Below are 17,647 nucleotides of genomic sequence, written 5' to 3'. Positions count from 1 at the left end.
TCTCAACGGACATCTTTTTATGTCTTAAGTATTGAACTAAGTGAATTTAAGTGTGAGGCATCTGGGAGGCTCAGTCGGTCAAGCATCTGCCTTTGGCTCAGGTAGTGATCCCAGCGTCCTGGGATCACGTTCCAGTCAGGATCTCAGTCCTGGAATGGAGTTCAGGTCATGATCTTAGGGTCCTGGGATCAAGTTCATCCCATGATCCCAGAGTGCTGGGCTCGAGTCCCGCATCGGGCTCCCTGCTCAGCAAGGAGTCTGCTTCTCTCTCTCCCTCTGCCCCTCCCCACCTCGTGCTCTCTCTCAAATAATAAAATCTTTTAAAAAGTGTGTAAGTGTATAACTCTTTAAACATTAAATTACATCAGGGGTCCCTGGGTGGCTCAGTTGGTTGAGCGACTTCTTCCGCTCAGGGCATGATCCTGGAGTCTGGGGTGGAGTCCCGCATCGGGCTCCCTGCTCAGCAGGGGTCTGCTTCTCCCTCTGCCTTCCCCCTCTTAGGCTCTCTTTTTCACTCTCTCAAATAAATGAAATCCTTTTAAAAAATGGAATTACATCATAAGAATGATATTACTATTTTATTTTCTGGCTCTGTCATTTTGTCGTGAAGGAAGCCAGTCGGGAAGCAGGGAGCTGCTCTCTCCAGATGCCGAGATCTTCCCACTTCCTGGGCTCACCCTGAGCCACCGAGCCCACCAGAACCCATTCCCATGACTTCAGGACTTTGGGGCTCCACACTGTGTCAGTCTTTTAAAAAGATTTTTCTCCAATTCTGCTCTGCCACTTGTTATAATTCCTGGCTGTCTGTCACGTCTTCCCAGCTCCACTTTGATTTCCCGGAGTGTAGCATCAGCACGTTTGCTGCTCGGTCCGTGTCCAGCAGCCCGGATTTCTGAAGCCCCGTGGTCCCATCCTGTTGGTCCCGCTCTCTTCTCCCTCTGGAGCCCACTTATCTCTGCTTGTGAGCGAGATATTTGGAAAAGTATATGAAAAAGTCATTCAAAGCCTACAATGATGTCAAGTTTCTTCCCAGGAAGATTTTCGTTTTTAACACAAGCCAAGAGTCACCTTAAACAAGGTCAGCACGACATTTAGGGGCCTGGGACTTCATTTCTAGCTCCTTTAAAGGCTGCCCGCGACACAGTTTGGGATCTCAGCAGCCTGCAACAATCAGCAAACGTCCCCAGACAGAAGCAACCCCAGGGGCCAGGCTCCCCTCTACAGCACCCTTTCCTCTCCCGAATTTTAATTTTTCAGACACTTCAAAAATATTTTATCCAGACTTTTTAGTTGTCTTCACTTGCAGGAAGTCGCAATTCCTCAGCGCACGGGTGGAGACGGAAACCCCTCTGACCCAGGCTCTGGTTTCCCCGGGGGCTGGCTTCAGAACACCTGCTTGTCTTTGCTTCCCTTAGCAGGCCAGTCTTGAGCTCGCACACAGCCCCCCGCACCCCGAATCTTGCGACCAGAAGAGCTGGGGTCGGATCAGCGCTCCTGACCAGGCTCAGGACCAGGAAGCCCGTGGGCGCGCAGGTGGGGGCCCCCGGATTCTAGCTCCGTGCAGCACCGGCATCAGGAGCAGCGCTGTGACATTAGGGCCCCTGATAGGTCTCAGTTTGCAGATCAGGATGTGACAGGAGGTTGGAGCGGAGTCCGCTCTAGAGGCAGAAAGAGGAGCCAAACAGAAAACGCCCCGTGGTGCTAATGATGCATTAAAAACCTGTAAGCGAGCAAAGATTTCGGCGGCCTCCGCTTCTGGACACGGCTTCTTCTGTCCACTGGTTTGGGCTGAACCGCTCCGAGAGCTTTTGCTAAGTGGACTGGGGCAGGGTTTTGGAAGGGCTGAGGGTCCCGCCGCGAACCAGCTCCGAGGCGGTTTTCCGAGGCTGCCTCTCTGCGGGAAAGCCGGTGTTGATCTTTGCCAGAGTCCATTACGGGACTGGCCTTGGTGACCAGCCTTTCAGGACGCGGGGGGCGCGCCGCTCCATCTGTACGACGGAGATGGCAGCTCCGGGCAGGGCCGGGTGCGCAGGGCCGGGTGCGCAGGGCCGGGTGCGCGGGTCCGACGGGCTAGACGGGCCGGGCGGGGTGGGCGCGGACACTCGGGGCACTGTCCCCTGGGCGGCGGCTCCGCGGCGGAGGGTGGCTGCGTGGGGGCCGAGTGGCCCTGGTCGGGGGACTGTCTGTCGTGGGTGACGGCGGTCGGAGGCCGTTAGGAACGTTGGGGTGGTTGGGGCGCGGGCGGCCGGTGGGCGTGCTCGGCAAGGAGCCAGGCGCGCGCCCCCGCGCCTGGGGGACTCCGGGCGTTATAAAAAATGAACGGATTGGGGGCAATCCCGATACTGTTGCCCCACTTTCGATGCAGGGGAGCCCTGCCTGGAAGTCGGAGGCCGCGCGGGTGGACGGAAAAGGCCCGAACGCGGGCTCCTGAGGGCGGGGCGCTGGGCTCCCTGGCGGGGCGCGCACCCTGCTTTGCGCCCGGCGCGGCCGCTAACTGCCGCTGCGCCCCGCCTGCCGCGTCACCCTGCCTGCCGCTGCCCGCACCTGCTGTGGCCCGCTCAGGGTCCCCAGACTGCCCGGGCCGGAGGACTGGGGGGCGGCCCCAGGTTGGTGGGGCTTGAGCAGACCCACTGCTAGACCCCCGTCAAGAAAGAGGACTGGGCTCTCTGGCTGGCCCAGGGGAGAGAGCATGTGACCCTTGATCTCAGGGGTGAGTTCAAGTCCCGCAAAATAAAATGGAAAAAAATAAAAAGATAAAAGGATCACAAAATGAGAAAATGTAAACGAGCCAAAGGGAACATTTACTTGTAACGATGACAAATTAAAAATGTTAAAAAGCTGGGGCGCCTGGGTGGCTCAGTGGGTTAAAGCCTCTGCCTTCTGCTCAGGTCATGATCCCAGGGTCCTGGGATCGAGCCCGCATCAGGCTCTCTGAGCCTGCTTCCTCCTCTCTCTCTGCCTGCCTCTCTGCCTACTTGTGATCTCTGTCTCTCAAATAAATAAATAAAATCTTTAAAAAAAATGTTAAAAAGCTGACCACAAACACCAAAACAACTACACATTTTTAACTGTCTGACCACTTGTATATTTTCCCTCTATTTTTAGCTTAGTATCTTTGATTCCATCTTTATTTGACAGCAATTTTAAAATACATTTTCTCCAACAAGAGTGAATAAATTGGTATTTCCTCTAGCATGGTTAACAGGCTTTCAAATGGAAAGTTTAGAAAAGTTAATTTCAGCTTTATAGTGATTATTGGTAATGTCGATTTTCAGTATTGTTAACTTGGGGAAAACTTCTGTCAAGAGATTCTGACATGAGCTCTATGATTTCAGGGCATTTCAAGTTTTCTTGGGCAGTGACAAACCTTAAATTGCTGAAGGTCATCGATGTGTTTGTTTTTAATTCCTTGTTGCAAAAGTGTTTTATGAGTTCTAGATTCTTTGTGGATGCCAGTATTTCATGCTAAATCAACATGAAAATTTAAAAATTTCAGTGTGCTTGTAGGTTTATTGTTTTTCGTCAATTGATTTTCAAGGGCTCTAGGAGTGTCTTCTTCTAGTTAAAAATTTATCTCCTCCTCAGCTGTTGATTTGGGTTTGATCTGAAAATTTTTCCCTTTTGTTCACTTTCTGATATCAGAACAACTTCTGTTGATTTCGTACAAAAATATGTGAAATGTAATTTTATTTTATGCTGTAGATAATTGTATAGAGTAATACAAACAGGGATAGATATATTCCTGAAGAAGGGAACATCCACTTTGACCAGACACCGATGGCCTGAATCGTGGACTTTCAGTCGTGCGTGTCTGGGCTGGGGAGGATGTGCCGGCTCGGGGAGGCACACGACGTGGTCTTACCATGACGCATCCACTGGGCCCGGCTTCTGACCCTGAAGTCGGCTGAGTGGTGTCAGTGGATGGCAGAGGTGTTCCTTGAAGCCCTTTCTGCACAAAGACACCCAGCAAGAACTGATGAACCCCCATATCTCAGCACCGCCAAACCACGTAAGCCTCTGTTTCTCTCCAGCTGGATCGCCCCCCCAAATGCCACCTGACACAAAGGAAAATAAATAGAAGACATGGCAATCTGCACTGTGGTTCTAATATGTTCTGCACGTTGCATAAACGAGCGGGACCATATGGACACGTGGCTGGGGTACATCGCGGGGTGGGGCTTGGGAAGGGCCAGTGGGAATGAGGAGCTTGGTGGAGGACCATCCTGCGCGCTCCCCCGCTGTGCACCCTGGCCCCCACACTGCCCGCCCTCACCCGCCTCACCTCCCAACACTGCATGCCTCCCTCCATGAAGTCTGGAACTGGAGGTTCACAAGGTCCCCAGTTCCAGAGAAGGGGCTAATTGCGTAGTTCTATCCTTTGTTTGAAACAGGTGTTTCCAACCCAGGGCTGACAGTCAGCACCCCCACCCCCTGCACACAGGTGCCCCTGGGGCATACAGCTCTTCCTACAACCCTGACTGTCAAAGTATCCACGAAGGCTGGTCTGTCTGGGATTCTCGGGAGCAGCTACTCCGCATGTTCTTTTATTCCCCCAGCTTCAGCTAATTTTATTTATTTTTAATTTAAATTCAGTTAAATTAACACGCAGTGTATTATGGGTCTCACAGGTAGAGGTCAGTCTTTCATCAGTTGCGTGTATCTCCAAGGGCCTGTCACCACTCATGCTCTGCTTCGTGCCCATCCCCCGGTCACCCCACCCCGCCCCTCTGTGACCCTCGGTTTGGTCCCCTCATGGTCCGTCTCCCTCTCTGATTTCCCCCTTCAGTTTTCCCTCCTTCCCCGTGGTCCTCCCGCTGTGCATGTGCTCCACACGAGTGGGATCACACGGAGTTTAGGACTCCAGGACCCTTTAACCACCTGGAGGAGGACTCTCGCCTTCCCTTCAGGCCGCGGCCTCCGTGCCGTCGGGTAGAATCCCGGGGCCTCCAGGAGACCAGCTTTCGCCACAGTCCTGAGGTATCCCCTGAGTCTCGCCGCTCCAGTTCCTGCGCCCCTGACCTTCCGCTTCCTAATTCCAGAGCAGAAAACTTGAGGCTCCGTTCTCACTTCTTTGACATTTTACCCGCGAGCCTCCTGCCTTGGCCCCTGGCTCTGGCCGCCCTGCCGGCTGTCTCTCCTGGGCCGGACCCTTCTTCCGCTTGGCTTGCACGGCTGTGTGCCCCTCCTCCTCCCCAAACCGACACACTGAGTTAACGTGCCTCAGCCGGGAATCTCTTGCCCTGAGGAATTACAATGCCAGCTTTAAAGCTATCCTTTTTATTTTCTTTATTTTTTAGTTAAGTTTTTAATTTCATTTATTTTTAAAGTAGGCTGCGCACCCAGCATGGAGCCCACGTGGGGCTCGAACTCAGGATCCTGAGATCATGACCTGAGCCGAGATCAAGAGTTGGATACTCCAAGGACTGAGCCGCCCAGGCGCCCCATCACCTATTTTCAACCATCCCCACCTCTGGAAACCATCCTTCTTGAAAGGAACGTCACAGCGCCCCTGGGTCTGGGCAGCGTGGAGCGTGGTCCCGTCCAGAGAGGTGTGCAGATCTGCGTCCTGTGTTGGGACAGCACCAATTGCCTCTCACAGAGAGACGGGGCCCCGCACGGCTGAAGGACCCCTCCTTCATCTGTGCCAGACTGGGGGGCAGGGAACCAGGTAAGAATAATTCAGAAGCTACCTTGAATTTGGGGTGCTGATGATGTCTCCAAGGGGCAGGAGGAAGGATCTGGCTGGCTCTGGGGCTCAGGGAGGCCACGGCCCTGTGTCAGCGCCACTGCCAAGGGACAGAGGGGACGGCTGGCTGTGGCCTTTACCCCAACGTCCCTGCACGGGGAGCTGTCCTTCCAGGGGCGGCCACAGCGGGGGAAAGGGAACCTAGGAGCCGGCAGAGAAGGCAGTTTCCAGTGTGGGACTCCCAATGAGGGAACGTTTCTGAGTGGTCAGTTTGGAGGCAGGCTGAGGACACGTCTCGAGGATTCCCGCTTAGGATTTAATTGGAGACTTTCAGAAGGAGCATTTGAGATGCCCACCCCTGTGTTAGCTAGAGGCGAGCGTGCAAAGAAGGGGAGACTTAATCCCATCGCTCAGGGAGCGAGGCAGGAGCTGAAGTCGTGGGTTGGCGGTGGCAAAGGTCCCAGGGTGGTAAGTGAGGTGGTAGGGCAGCAAGGGGGGGCGCCCCCCCGCACCCCTGAGTGCAGATCAGAGGGGATCTGGGCTCGGAGCTGCTCCTGGACGGGCCTGGGGCCGGGTCTCCGCCAGCCGTCCTCTGGAGAGGCAGCGGTCATGCGGTGGACAGCCTGCCCTGCTGTCGGTGGGGCCCCCGAGGGTGAACAGGAAACCGGCCAGCGGGGCTCACACTAACGTGAGGAGTTCAGAGCGGCCGCAAGGCGGACACGGGCCTTCCCTCCCAGCGAGGCGGCAACCAGGGGTCCAAGCAGGCGGAAACGGGGCAAATCACCCAACGCGACTCCTGACTGCAATATGTTACAGCAGCTCAACTCGCTCAAGACCTCCCAGAGCACGCGCTCTGTGCGAGGCTACGCTGCGAGGCCGTGTGGCGGGGGATAATCGCACCCTCCACTTCCAGCTGTGACGCGTGGTCACCTGTCAGGGGACATGGGCCCGGAACAGGAGCTCTCCAGGTCTGGAGTGAGGATCTGAGTCACACTCTTCCTTTTTTTTTAAGATTTTGTTTATTTGAGAAAAAAGAAAGATTTTGTTTATTTGAGAGGGAGGGAGAGAGAGAGCGCGCGCGAGAGGGCGCACAAGCAGGGCAAGGGACAGAGGGAGAAGCAGACTCCAGACGGAGTAGCGAGCCGGACGAGGACTTGGTCCCAGGACCCTGGGGTCATGACCTGAGCCGGATGCTTCACCCACTGGGCCACCAGGAGTCTTGACACCCAGACGTTTTGCTGAGTCTAGAATCTTATCATTCTAGCCCCTGATGGTCCCTCTTCTAAAATACTAAAATACTTAAGTAATGGTTTAAACTTTGTCCCAGGTTAAAATGTGCAGGTGGGGGTCCCCGGGAAAAGTCCCCACCCTGTCTTCTCATCGTCCGGACGTTTGATTTCAGTGTCACTTTAATGGGGTTTTCTTCGTGTGAGCGAGATTGAGCATCGTTTATGAGGTAGAGATATTCTGTGGTTCTTCTATGAAGCGTCCACGTACGCTGCCCAGTTTTCCCACCGACAGCTAATACTGCTTGTGTATTCGGAGGCTCCCTGTGTCTCCCTGTGTTGGCAAAGCAGCCCTCTGAATTTGACGAGCGTTGTAAACATGTTTGTTTTTACAGCTTGATTTGATCATTTGTCTCTTGATGTTGTGATGGTGGCTTTTTTCCACAGAGAGATTGAAGGTGTTTCTTACTGACACAGACTGGACAAGAATGTTGTTTAGTCTCTGGTGTGTGACATGCGCCGTCTGGAGGACAGTCACCGTCTGCCACCGTGCAGTGCCATCGAGGTATCACTGGCCGAGCTCCCTCCGTGCACGTCTTTCTGAATGGGGTCGACTCTGTCTTTCCCTGCACGATGTCCATGCCGACATGTTCTTGAGCTCGTGTGAAGGTGGGTAGGGCGGACGCCTGCCTTGTAGTCTTTCAGTTAGCCAGTGGGAAACCCAAGAATAGGACCGAGTGACTCTACACACGGCCGGACGGTGTCAGGTGCTGTTCTGCCCCCGTCTGTCCAGAATCCAGCTACTGATGCCCGGTCCACTTACCAAGCCTCTGCTGAGCTCTAAGATGGGACGTCCTGGGTGAGGAAGCATGTGGTCAGCGCGACACATGTTGGGATCTGGGTCCCGGCTCTCCGTGTTCCCTGTGTGGCCGTGGGCAGGCTCCCCACCTGGCATCATGAAACAGGACAGGAACGTGGCAGGGTCAAGGGCTGGAGACAGGAACAGATGCGGGCAGAGGAGCTCGGGTCCAGGCCGGGGTTGCTGATTTCAGGAGGCAAAATCCCAGGTCTACCACGGTTCAGAGGGAGGTGCTGGACCGAGCAAGTCACGGAGCTGAAGGGGCTCCGTACTGGGTGTTCCGGGGGGATGGGGAGAAGCGGGGTGCACACAGCCCAGCCCCCAAGCGGATGAGTTTGGGGAGGCAGGTCTGCGGGGACTGGCAGGGAGGTGGAGAGGGCTCGAGCTCCCCGGCTCGGGGGAAGCCGCACGATGAGGTGGTGCGGACACTGAGAAGGACGCCAACTCACTCATGCGACGAGGGGAAGTCAGGGAACTGGGCTTGGGGACAGTGACTGGCTGCGGCCGGGGTGGGGGGGGCAGGGAGGGGCCGTGGAGTGAGGCCCTCCCAAGTACCTCACGTTTCCAGCCTCTTCCTGGTTTTGAAAGATTTTATTATTTAGTCACTTCTTCACTCCATGTGGGGTTTGGACTCAGGGTCCAGAGTCACAGCTAGCAACAGAGCCATCAGGGCGGGTGTCAGGGACGCCTGGGGTCAGGGCGGGGGTCAGCCCCAGGACAGTGGGCGGGGCCGTCCCGGGGTCGCATGGAGAGGCAGCTTCCGTGACACCCGACAGGGGCTGCGCAGGTGGGGCTTTGGGGACTTGGCTCTCGCTTGCGTCCTGTTTACACCGAACGCACCAAGACCTTCTCCCTCCCCAGGTGCAAACCAGCCACACCTTCCCCAGCCAACGTTCACCTAGACCCCACCCCGGTGGCGGTTGGGGCTTCACCTTCCCGGCAGTCCCGGTTTCCAGGAAGGAGGGGCCCCTCCCCTCTGCCCCAGGGCTCCCGACACGCGCCAGGGAGAGCCTTCACCGAAGGCCTTTTGCCTGGACAGCCCCGAGGACGACCTGGAGGGGCAGCAGGGACGCGGAGGGGCAGCACGAGGGGAGGCGAGTGGTCTGGAGAAGTGGCAGTGAGAATGTTTAAGGCAAGGGCGGCCGTCTTGGGCTCCTCTGGCTCCTCTTTGGAGACGCTCTGAAAGGAAGGGAAGAGGCCTTCGGACTTTGCCCGGCCCGGGTTGGCTCTACACGCCCTGTCCTCTTTCTCTTTCGTTCTTTCATCGTGGAATCCATGTTGCCCAGGAAAGCACACTGACCGAGAGGGGGGGAGACATGGATGCCGATGGCCGCAGCCCCACGCTGCCACCGTGGCCCCCAGGCTCCTGCAGTCCCGGGTGGGCGAGGATGCCTGAAAATATCCCCTTCTCTCCGCTGCCCACCCGTCGGAGACAGTCAGCTTTGAGGCTGAGGATGTCTTGCCTTCCAGGCACTCTGAGCTCTGCAAATACAGAAGGCTCTGGAGAGGACAACAGAAGTGGCTGCAAATCGTCTGCTGGCGCCCCACGCGGGACAGATCAAGACAGGTTTTCAGAGGCTGGAGGGTGTGCGTCGGGGCCCAGCAGAGACCTCTGCCAGGTGCAGACCCATGGGGTGCATGACTGGGCCGCGGCCCTGGTCGCAGACAGTGGGCAGTTGTCGGACCCCGGGGGGCTGAGCCATGCCTCCTCTGCTGCCCATGGACTGTCCCCCTCCATCAGGGCCTTCTTGTCCCGGTGGTCTGTGCACAGGCCCCTCCAGAACCACACAGGAGAAGGGGGGCCTGTGGACAGGAGGACCGCCTGGGCCATGGTGCCTCCGTGGAAGGACCTCGAGGGAGAGCGCGTCTGCCCCACCTGCCAGCAGCCCCTGCGGGGGGCCCTGAGCTCGGAGGGCACACCCCTCTTCTATCCCGACCCCCTGCTTCTGCCCACTGCCGAGGCCTCGGCCTCCGGAGTCCTCCGCCGCCCCCTGCACCAGCAGCCCTGTTCCGAGGAGGTTCTGGGAGACGGCGTGGTCGGCCTCTGCGAGGTAAGGTCCCCTCCTGCCCCACGGGGTAATGCCCCCTCCTGCCCCGCTCCCCGCACACGCTTGGAAACTCAGCGCTTCTCCGACCTTCCGCTTCCCCTGCTTCGGACCCTCATCAGACTCTGCCCCACAGCGGGTGCCCCAGAGTCCGTCTGCTGAGGGGTCTAGGCGCGGCAGTGCCTGAGGCGCTGCATCCCAGGCCGCGTGAGAGGCCCTCAGTTTGCTCATCAGGGGGAGGGGCGTGGGCCTGAGGACAGGCAGCTCTTCCAGGACCAGACCCTAGGGTCCCCTGCTTGATACAACTGGACGTTCGGTGAGAAGTGGGATCAGCTTTTGCATATGCTGGTGAGGACCCGGCTGTCTACGTGTATTTCATGAGACTTTGGAACTATGGTCTTTAAATTGAATTCCGGCGTAGTGAGCTCGCAGTGCAACATAGCTCAGGTATACATCACCTCCCTGCGGGACCCCCTGTCCCCCAGCAGCCGCCTGCCCACCCCTCCCCGCTCCTCTGGTGGCCGTCAGGGTGTGCTCTGGAGTTAGAGGCTGTTCTGTGGTTCTCTCTCTCTCTCCTTTGCTGGTTCGTTTTGTTTCTTCAATATCACACATGAGTGAAACCAGATGGTATTTGTCGATCCTGCCAATGTACTGAAGCCTGGAAATGGGTACACGATTCTCTCTTTTCCTCTTCCTTTGCCTGCCTGCCTGCCTGCCTTCCTGCCTACAGTGGTTATTTTTATCTTAATTTTTATCATAAAAGTTACACGCTCTTGGTAATACATTCAGTCAACACTGTAAGGAACAAGCTCAAAATGAGAATCTTGCTGCTTCCCGGAGGTAACCATGGGTAGGTTTCTGCGTACCCCTCTTTCAGAACACTGTGTGAACGCCCTCTGTAAACGCCCCACACCCACCTAGCCCAAGGATTCTCCATTTGTTGGGTAGCTCCTTCTTGTCATCTAAAAGTACACCTTGGACATTTACCCATTTTCCCATCAGTGTGTCCAGATGGATTCTTACGAATTCTTCAGCCACCGCACCGCCCTCTGTGAGGGCGCCACGAGCAGCAGACGTGGGGTTATTTCAAGGTTATTGTTTTGTTTTGAGATCGCATAGACTGTCTGGGTGAAGATCCTTCAACACATGTTCTAGGGTACTTGGGGTCTCCAAGAGAATACTTTGGGGACAGTGTGAGGTACCTTCCAAGTTCAGATTGGTTTTTCCCGACCCTTTTTATTGAATAATCCAGAGTGGCCCCGCGGATTTGGATCCCAGCCTTGTAATCTGCTGTGTCGGAACATACGCTTGTCTACTTTCTTGACTCCTGTTCTTCTGTTTCTTTCTTTCTTTCTTTCTTTTAAGATTTTATTTATTTATTTCACAGACAGAGATCCCAAGTAGGCCCAGAGAGAGGGGGAAGCAGGCTCCCTGCTAAGCTGAGAGCCCTATTCGGGGCTCGATCCCAGGACCCTGAGATCATGACCTGAGCCGAAGGCAGATGCTTTAACCCACTGAGCCACCCAGGTGGCCCATCCTTCTGTTTATTTCTGCCTATGTGCCTGGCCAGTCGGAATGCACACCTTTGCACTGTGTGTTAATGTTGGCTGGGTCTCAGGACCCTCCCAGTCCTCTTACGTGTTAGATTTTTTGTGGATATCCACTATGTTTATTTTGCCCCTTGGCTTTAAGATTGTCGTTACAGACCTGCCCACCCTTCAGCCCCAATCCAGTTAGTATTCGATTGGGTGGAAAATGGACATATTTTCACCAGGGTTTCTTTCTGTTCAGTATGAAAGGTGAGTATTCAAAATCTTCATTTAGATATTGACTCTTTGAGGATGTGTTATGGTATAGGATGAGGAGGGGGAGTCCGGATCGGAGGGACGATGGGCAGGTGGAGATATGATCTAGAAAGCCAGGGAGGCCGGCTCTCTGCGTGCAGGGCCCGGGGACAGGTGTCCCACAGCCGAAGAGGCCGGCACAATCACGGCGAGGCTTCTCCAGCTCTGCTCTGTGTGGGACGCTGCGCGGTCTCGAAGGAAGCCCAGAGGTGATTCAGAATCCCCGTCCCCAGGTCCGCTTTAAATAGGACAGGAAGACTAAAATAAGTGACAATGTTCGTTCCCTTGCAAAAGACCCCAGTAAGCTCCTGGAGTGTGTTAGGAATGACCGTGTTTGCTGGCAAAGGACGGACAGGCAGGCGCCGTCCCTGCTGCCGGGCTTCTGCCGCAGCGGGAGGGAGACCAGCCAGGCTCTGAGAAGGGAGTCACAGTGGCCCGTGTGTGGGGGGCCGGGGTGGGCCTCGTGGAGCCAGTGGCGCCCAGCGGGGACCTAGCAGAGAAGCTGGCCAGTGTGGGGACCGAGGAAGAGCGAGGGCGCACACAGACCCAGTCCCGAGAAGCCCGTCACATCCGAGGAGTTTATGATGACAGCCGTCGGCAGGATACACCGCCGGGGAAGGGAGGGACCCGAGGGGCTTCCCGAGTTTCCGGGGCGAGAACCCGGGTGGAAATGGAAGGGAGGGCAGGTCTGAAGGAAGCATCACTTCATTTAGGACAAGTTGAGTCCACGTTGGGGCACATTTAGGGTCCTAGACATGCGGCAGGATGAGACGTGTGGATCTCCACAGAGAGCCTGGGGTAGGATCCCTAGAATCCAGCCACGGGATCCCCTGCATAAAGGTGTCTCCATCCAAGGAGATAGATGTAATGTCCTCAGGACTGAGTCTAGAGAGGACCAGGACAAGGAAGGGTGGGCAGGGGTGGGGACGGGGAGGGACATGGGGACAGTCACCTCAGAGGAGAGGAGGCCTGAAAAGAGGCCGTCCAGATGGAGTTCATTCCCAGAGCTCTCCGGACCTGGAGGGAGCAGCTTCTGAAGAGAAGCCAGCCCGTGGCTGGGCTGTGCCCGGGCCCCGAGGACGTGGGGCCTGGAAGGTGGCCGGGAGGGCGGACAAAGAGCCGGCCGGGGACCCAGGTGAGGCCCTCTGGCTGCTGGGCGTCCTCCGCAGACCCCTGCGGTGAGGAAGAGCTTCCCAAGTGGTGTCCTCCGAGCGCCACGTCTCCCTGCGCACTTCTCCCTGAGCGAAGCAGTTAAGTTCTGAGAGTCTGCCAGGGAAAATGAGGCCAAAAGATGACAAAAATTAGAAAACACTCCTAATAAACAGCCAGCAGCTGCGACAAAATCTCCGGAAAATATTTTCCTGACCCTGCAGGAGGGACCTAATGCATGAAACCGCTGCTCTCCAGCGAGCCTCCCGTCCTTATCTTCGGCCCACACCCGCCCTCCTGGGCTTGCTGGGTTTTCCACTTAATCGCCGTCCCTCTCCCCGCAGGGCAACCTTGGCGAGTCTGCGTTGGGTTCTTATTTGTAGAGGGTTTGGTAGAACATATGCTGCCTCCGTGCTTACGGGCTGAGTGAACACGACAGGACCGTAGGCCTCTCCTGTTTCCTGCTTTTCCTGCCTGCCGCGCTGCCCTTGCACGTTCCCAGGAGCAGATGGGCGGGACCCCCGCTCTCTGTGGCACGGCGGTGCTGCCGCGAGCCTCTTAGCCCCAACTGAGGAAGGGCCCCCCCGGGGCACCGACCCAGAGACAGGATCTGAGGCTCCCTGAGGCGGGCACACCCTGGGGGCCCAGCCCGGGCGCCCGTGGCCAGCCTGCGGGTCAGACGGACCTTCCCGTCACCCAGCGTTACCGGGTGTGAGATCTGTGTTAGTCTGACGGGCGTCAAACAAGGTTTCGATGCCGTGTAACCGTCCGTTTCCGAGGTCCCTGGTGAGCTTGGGCGTCCGTTCACGCGCACGAGAGCCCTTCGCGCGCCCTCTTCTGCGAATCAACGACTGATGTTCTTCGCAAACCTTCTCTCGGGTTCCTGTCCTCGTCCTGACGCGCCAGCTTCCCTTTCTACATCCCACAGCTGAGTCTCCTGTTGGTTTCCGACCCTGGGCGGTCCTCTCTCAACCTGGCATTTCGCTATTAATTTTGTGCACGGTGTCGTCACCAAGCCGCAATAGTGAATGTTGATGAGGGTTTGTTTTCAGACCCCACAGGTCACGACTGATTCTCTAACGATATTTTCTGCTGACGTTGCCGTGTTACCTTCACGCTGGGGTCTTCCTTCCGTCTAGAGCCTTCTTCCTGTTTGGATCCAGGAAGGTCTTCTCTGCGTTGGGAGTCAGTTTTCAGAACGTGGTCTTCTCCAGACCCTGTCCCTTCTCTCACCAATGATGTCCTACTTTTCTTTCTGATCTCCTTGTGACCTGGGTCTGTCCCCGAGCTCTCACTTCTCCCACTTTCTGTGGGTTCTTGTCCCCAGGACTGTGCCGTGTCCCCAGTGCGGCTTCGTGGGTCTGTCACCCCGCAGGGGAGCCGGCACCTGTAGCTGATCCCACCTGGCGCTGCCCTTGGGGACACCCCCTTACCGTGCACGTAAACCATGAAATCCCGTGTCTGTGGCAGCACCAGCTTCATTTAGCTTTGCTTCCCTGAAAGCAGACTGTTCAGGGCACTGAAACCCTTTACTGTATCCACAGCTTCAGGGGCTACCCAGGGACCCAGGGAGACACTGATCTGAGACTGAGAGAGGCTGTGCTTCCTGGGGCTGTGGGGCTGCGAGCCACGAGGCTTGTGTCCAGGAAGGGGAAGGGGTGCCCGGGGCTGTGCGGCTCCGCGGGGTCAGTCCGCTGGGCTGGCGTGCTGTGCCAGCGGTCACGGCGGTCCACACGCAGCGTTTGGGTGTTGGGAGGAAACGCCCCGGAGTCCAGGGAGAAAGTCCTGCGACTCTGTCATTTTCCGTAGTTACGCCTCTGCCTTTGCTTTCCCGTCATCCTCCATCTGGTGAGCTCCGTGCCCCTGACCCCAAGCACCATGCATTCAGTTTTCGGCAGAACTGTCCCGTACCAGGTCTCGTGATCAGGCCCTCCCACCACCCAGGCCCCAGGCGGATAGACCACTGTGTGTCCCTCTAGGAATTGCTCACCAACAGATTGGGGAGGTTGCTGAGACACAGGAGAGAGCTCTGCGCGCTCAGGGCACAGGAGGGCAGAAACCTCCAGCCGGGCTGGGGGGAGGCGCAGGGTCCCGGGAGGGGCCGCCTGCGAGGGTCCTGGTGGCCGGTTGCTGGGCTCTGACCCCTGTGTGTCTGGAACAGCCTGATGGGTGTGTCGGGAGGGGTCCTGGGGGCCAGGAGCTGGGTGCTGGGTTCGGCCCCGGGGTCCGCTGGCCCAGGGACTCGGCTCCAGTTCAGCCGTGTGCTCCTCGTGGGGTTTAGACACGCGGCGGAGGCCAGTCCCACTCACCGGCTCCCAGGCACCGTCAGGGCCCGCGAGCTGCTCATCCCCAGAAAACACAAACCGCAGGCCTTTGTCCCTGTGGGGGGAGCAGTCTGTCCCTCTTGGCTATGTGCACCGGACAGGTGGGCAGCGCCAGGCCGGTGATGGACGACACGCGTGTCCGGTGGGCTCTGCTGATGGCGTGGGGGGGCGGGGGAGGGGAGGGCGCTGGTGTTGCCTCGGGAGGGCCCAAAGGCCCAGGGGTGGAGGGGCCCCCACGAAACTGAGTCTCTGGGGATCCGTCCCACAGGTTCCGGTGGAGGCTGAGCGGGAGAGCCTGCAGCAGGAAGCCCCCCTCGGGCAGCGGCCAGACCAGCCCAAGAACAGGCCGCTCCTGCTGGACGACATGCTGGTCCTGGTGGCCCTGTGCCTGCAGGACTTGAAGCTCAGAGAGTTCATGAAGGTGAGCAGAACTCTGGAGAAGGCCTGGGCGCCCACCTGCCGCAGGTGTGGACGGCGAGGATGGAGACCGTGCTCCTCCTCCGGGGCGGGGGTCCCTGCTGGCCATGGTGACAGAGCCCTGCTTCCTGGTGACACGCGGGGCAGAGCAGGGGGCCAGGAGGGGCCCCTGGGATCTGCGAGGCCTGGGACGGGCCGGAGGGGTTGGAGGTGGCGGAAGCGGGGTGCCCAGCCCACACTGACTGACTCTCTCTCGCTCTCTATGCTAGCAGGTCGGCGACTTCCTGGACAGGTAGGGACCGTCCCGTCCCCCTTGTGCGCCCACACATCCACATCACAGACATGTGCCTGCGCTTGGCCTCCCCGGGGTCTGCCGGGGTCCCTGCCCCGCCGCCTCGGGCCCCCCTGCAGCACGCCGGGGCCGAGGCAGCAGGACGGCTGAGGTTTCCTGGTTTCTAGGAACACTCCGCAGAACGGAGAGGGCCTGCAGCAGAAGAGGATGCTGAGCCCCCTGCTGCCGTCCTGCGTGGCTGCCACCAGCTGTTTCCTGGACCGCCCAGGCTCACCCCAACCCCCACCCCCGCCTCCCAACTCCCCCTCCTTCTGCTAGGCCAGTCCCCCAGGAGGCTGGCCCAGGAGGTTCTGGGCCCCCGCATCTCCCGAGCAGGACCCCCTGGGCTCGTCCCCGCCGGTCGGACCAGATGCCTGAGCCTCCTTCCCGAGACTTGCTCACGCTCGCAGCTGACCCCGCACACGTCAGGCCTGAGACCGCCATGCTGCCCGCGAGCAGACGGCAGGGCCTGCGTCTCCCCATGTCGTGCTAGGGCAGGAGCGCCCAGTCCCCCACATGCGCTCCAAGGCTCCATGACCCCTTCCCACGAGCAGGACTGTGGCTGGACTGCGCGACTACAAAGGGCATGGAGTGTCCCTCTGGTGGCTGCGCTACCCTGTGTGGTCACGGCAGGCAGGACTCCTCGGACACCGTCCGCGCTGGGCCGATGAAGCACGAGGGCCGGCCAGGGACCCGCAGGCGGCCACTCGACTGGCCACAGCCTCCGGCCCTCGGCCCACAGGGAGCAGGGCCCTCAGGCCGGGCTGCAAAAGCATGAGTTCTGCCTACGGTGTGAGCCCATCCCAGGCACTCGGACCCCGACACCGGGACGGCGGTCCCCGCTCCTGCCCGCGGCAGCATCCTGCTGGCCCAGACACGCGGACGCCGACGGTGGTCCCCGGCCGGGCTTGGACCCGAACCCCCACGTCCGCATGTGCGACGAGTCTTGTGCGCCCTTGCCCTTGGCTCTGCGGGAACCTGGCCAGGGGCTCAGCCGCACGGGCCTCGTTCTGTCACGTGCACGGTGGGGCTGCTCCCGCGGGCACCACCGCAGCACGGGTGTCGGGAGGATTAAATGAGGGAACACCTAGAACACTCCGCGTGCTGCGAGCTCTCCCTCTGAGCCTGGCCCCTCCCCACCGGCCATGGCTTCCCCGTGAGGCCTGGTTGTGGTGGAAAACCCCTTTTCCTCCTTCACCCGTCAGTTCTAACAAAGCTCTTCTTTGGAACGATCTCTGTCTTGGTGAATGAAGGTGCTGCTACTGGGGCGGGGGGTGGGGACAAGAGCCTCAGGGGAACCCACGGCCGACAAGACAGGCTGCAGCCCTCCCACGGGGCCTGGAGAGGGTGGCAGCCAGGAAGGCGGCTCAGACCCGAGCTCTTGTGGGGCAGGCGGGGACCCTGAGGGCCGGTCCAGGACAAGCAGGCCCCCACAGCTGCCCCGAGTCACCAAGTTACCAGCAGTTGCGTTTCTCAGCGAGGGGAACAGATGCAGGCCCTTCGTGGGGAGTGTGGCCGTGTGAGCTAGCTCCCCGGGACCTGCCCGCCCCACAGTGGTTCAGGCCCGTGGGCCAGATGGGCGCTCCGGCCCTCACTGCGTGACCTTGGCTGCACACACCTCACCCCGCCCGTGAGACGGGACTCCTCAGGGGCAGCTTCAGGGACATACTGCACACCATCCTCTCGCAGCTGCGGGCCGGCCACTCGTGTCTTACCAGGCCTGCCAACACCAACAGAAACCCAGGCCAGTTCTCAGTGGACCCCAG

At 58.5% G+C, this 17,647-nt stretch overlaps 1 protein-coding gene across 2 annotated transcripts; it reads left to right on the top strand.

The window, feature by feature from the left end:
* Positions 1–571: 571 nt before the first annotated feature.
* Positions 572–17,100, top strand: TRIM40 (tripartite motif containing 40). Of its 2 annotated transcripts, none has more exons than XM_082730728.1 (7): positions 572–2,710; positions 5,328–5,668; positions 7,360–7,581; positions 8,633–9,822; positions 15,402–15,554; positions 15,823–15,842; positions 16,010–17,100. In XM_082730728.1, the coding sequence occupies exons 4-7, from the start codon at positions 9,088–9,090 to the stop codon at positions 16,158–16,160; spliced, it is 1,059 nt and encodes a 352-aa protein (XP_082586854.1). In that variant the 5' UTR covers positions 572–2,710; positions 5,328–5,668; positions 7,360–7,581; positions 8,633–9,087; the 3' UTR covers positions 16,161–17,100. The 2 variants fall into 2 exon arrangements, with proteins under 2 accessions (XP_082586854.1, XP_082586853.1); XM_082730727.1 differs by having other exon boundaries at positions 15,820–15,842.
* The last annotated feature ends 547 nt before the right edge of the window (positions 17,101–17,647 follow it).

The sequence above is a fragment of the Mustela nivalis genome, assembly GCF_964662115.1.
Source record: "Mustela nivalis genome assembly, chromosome: 5".
In the NCBI taxonomy this organism is placed as follows: Eukaryota; Metazoa; Chordata; class Mammalia; order Carnivora; family Mustelidae; genus Mustela; species Mustela nivalis.
Note: the sequence above shows the minus strand (reverse complement) of the source record. Positions and strands in the feature narration are given on the sequence as shown.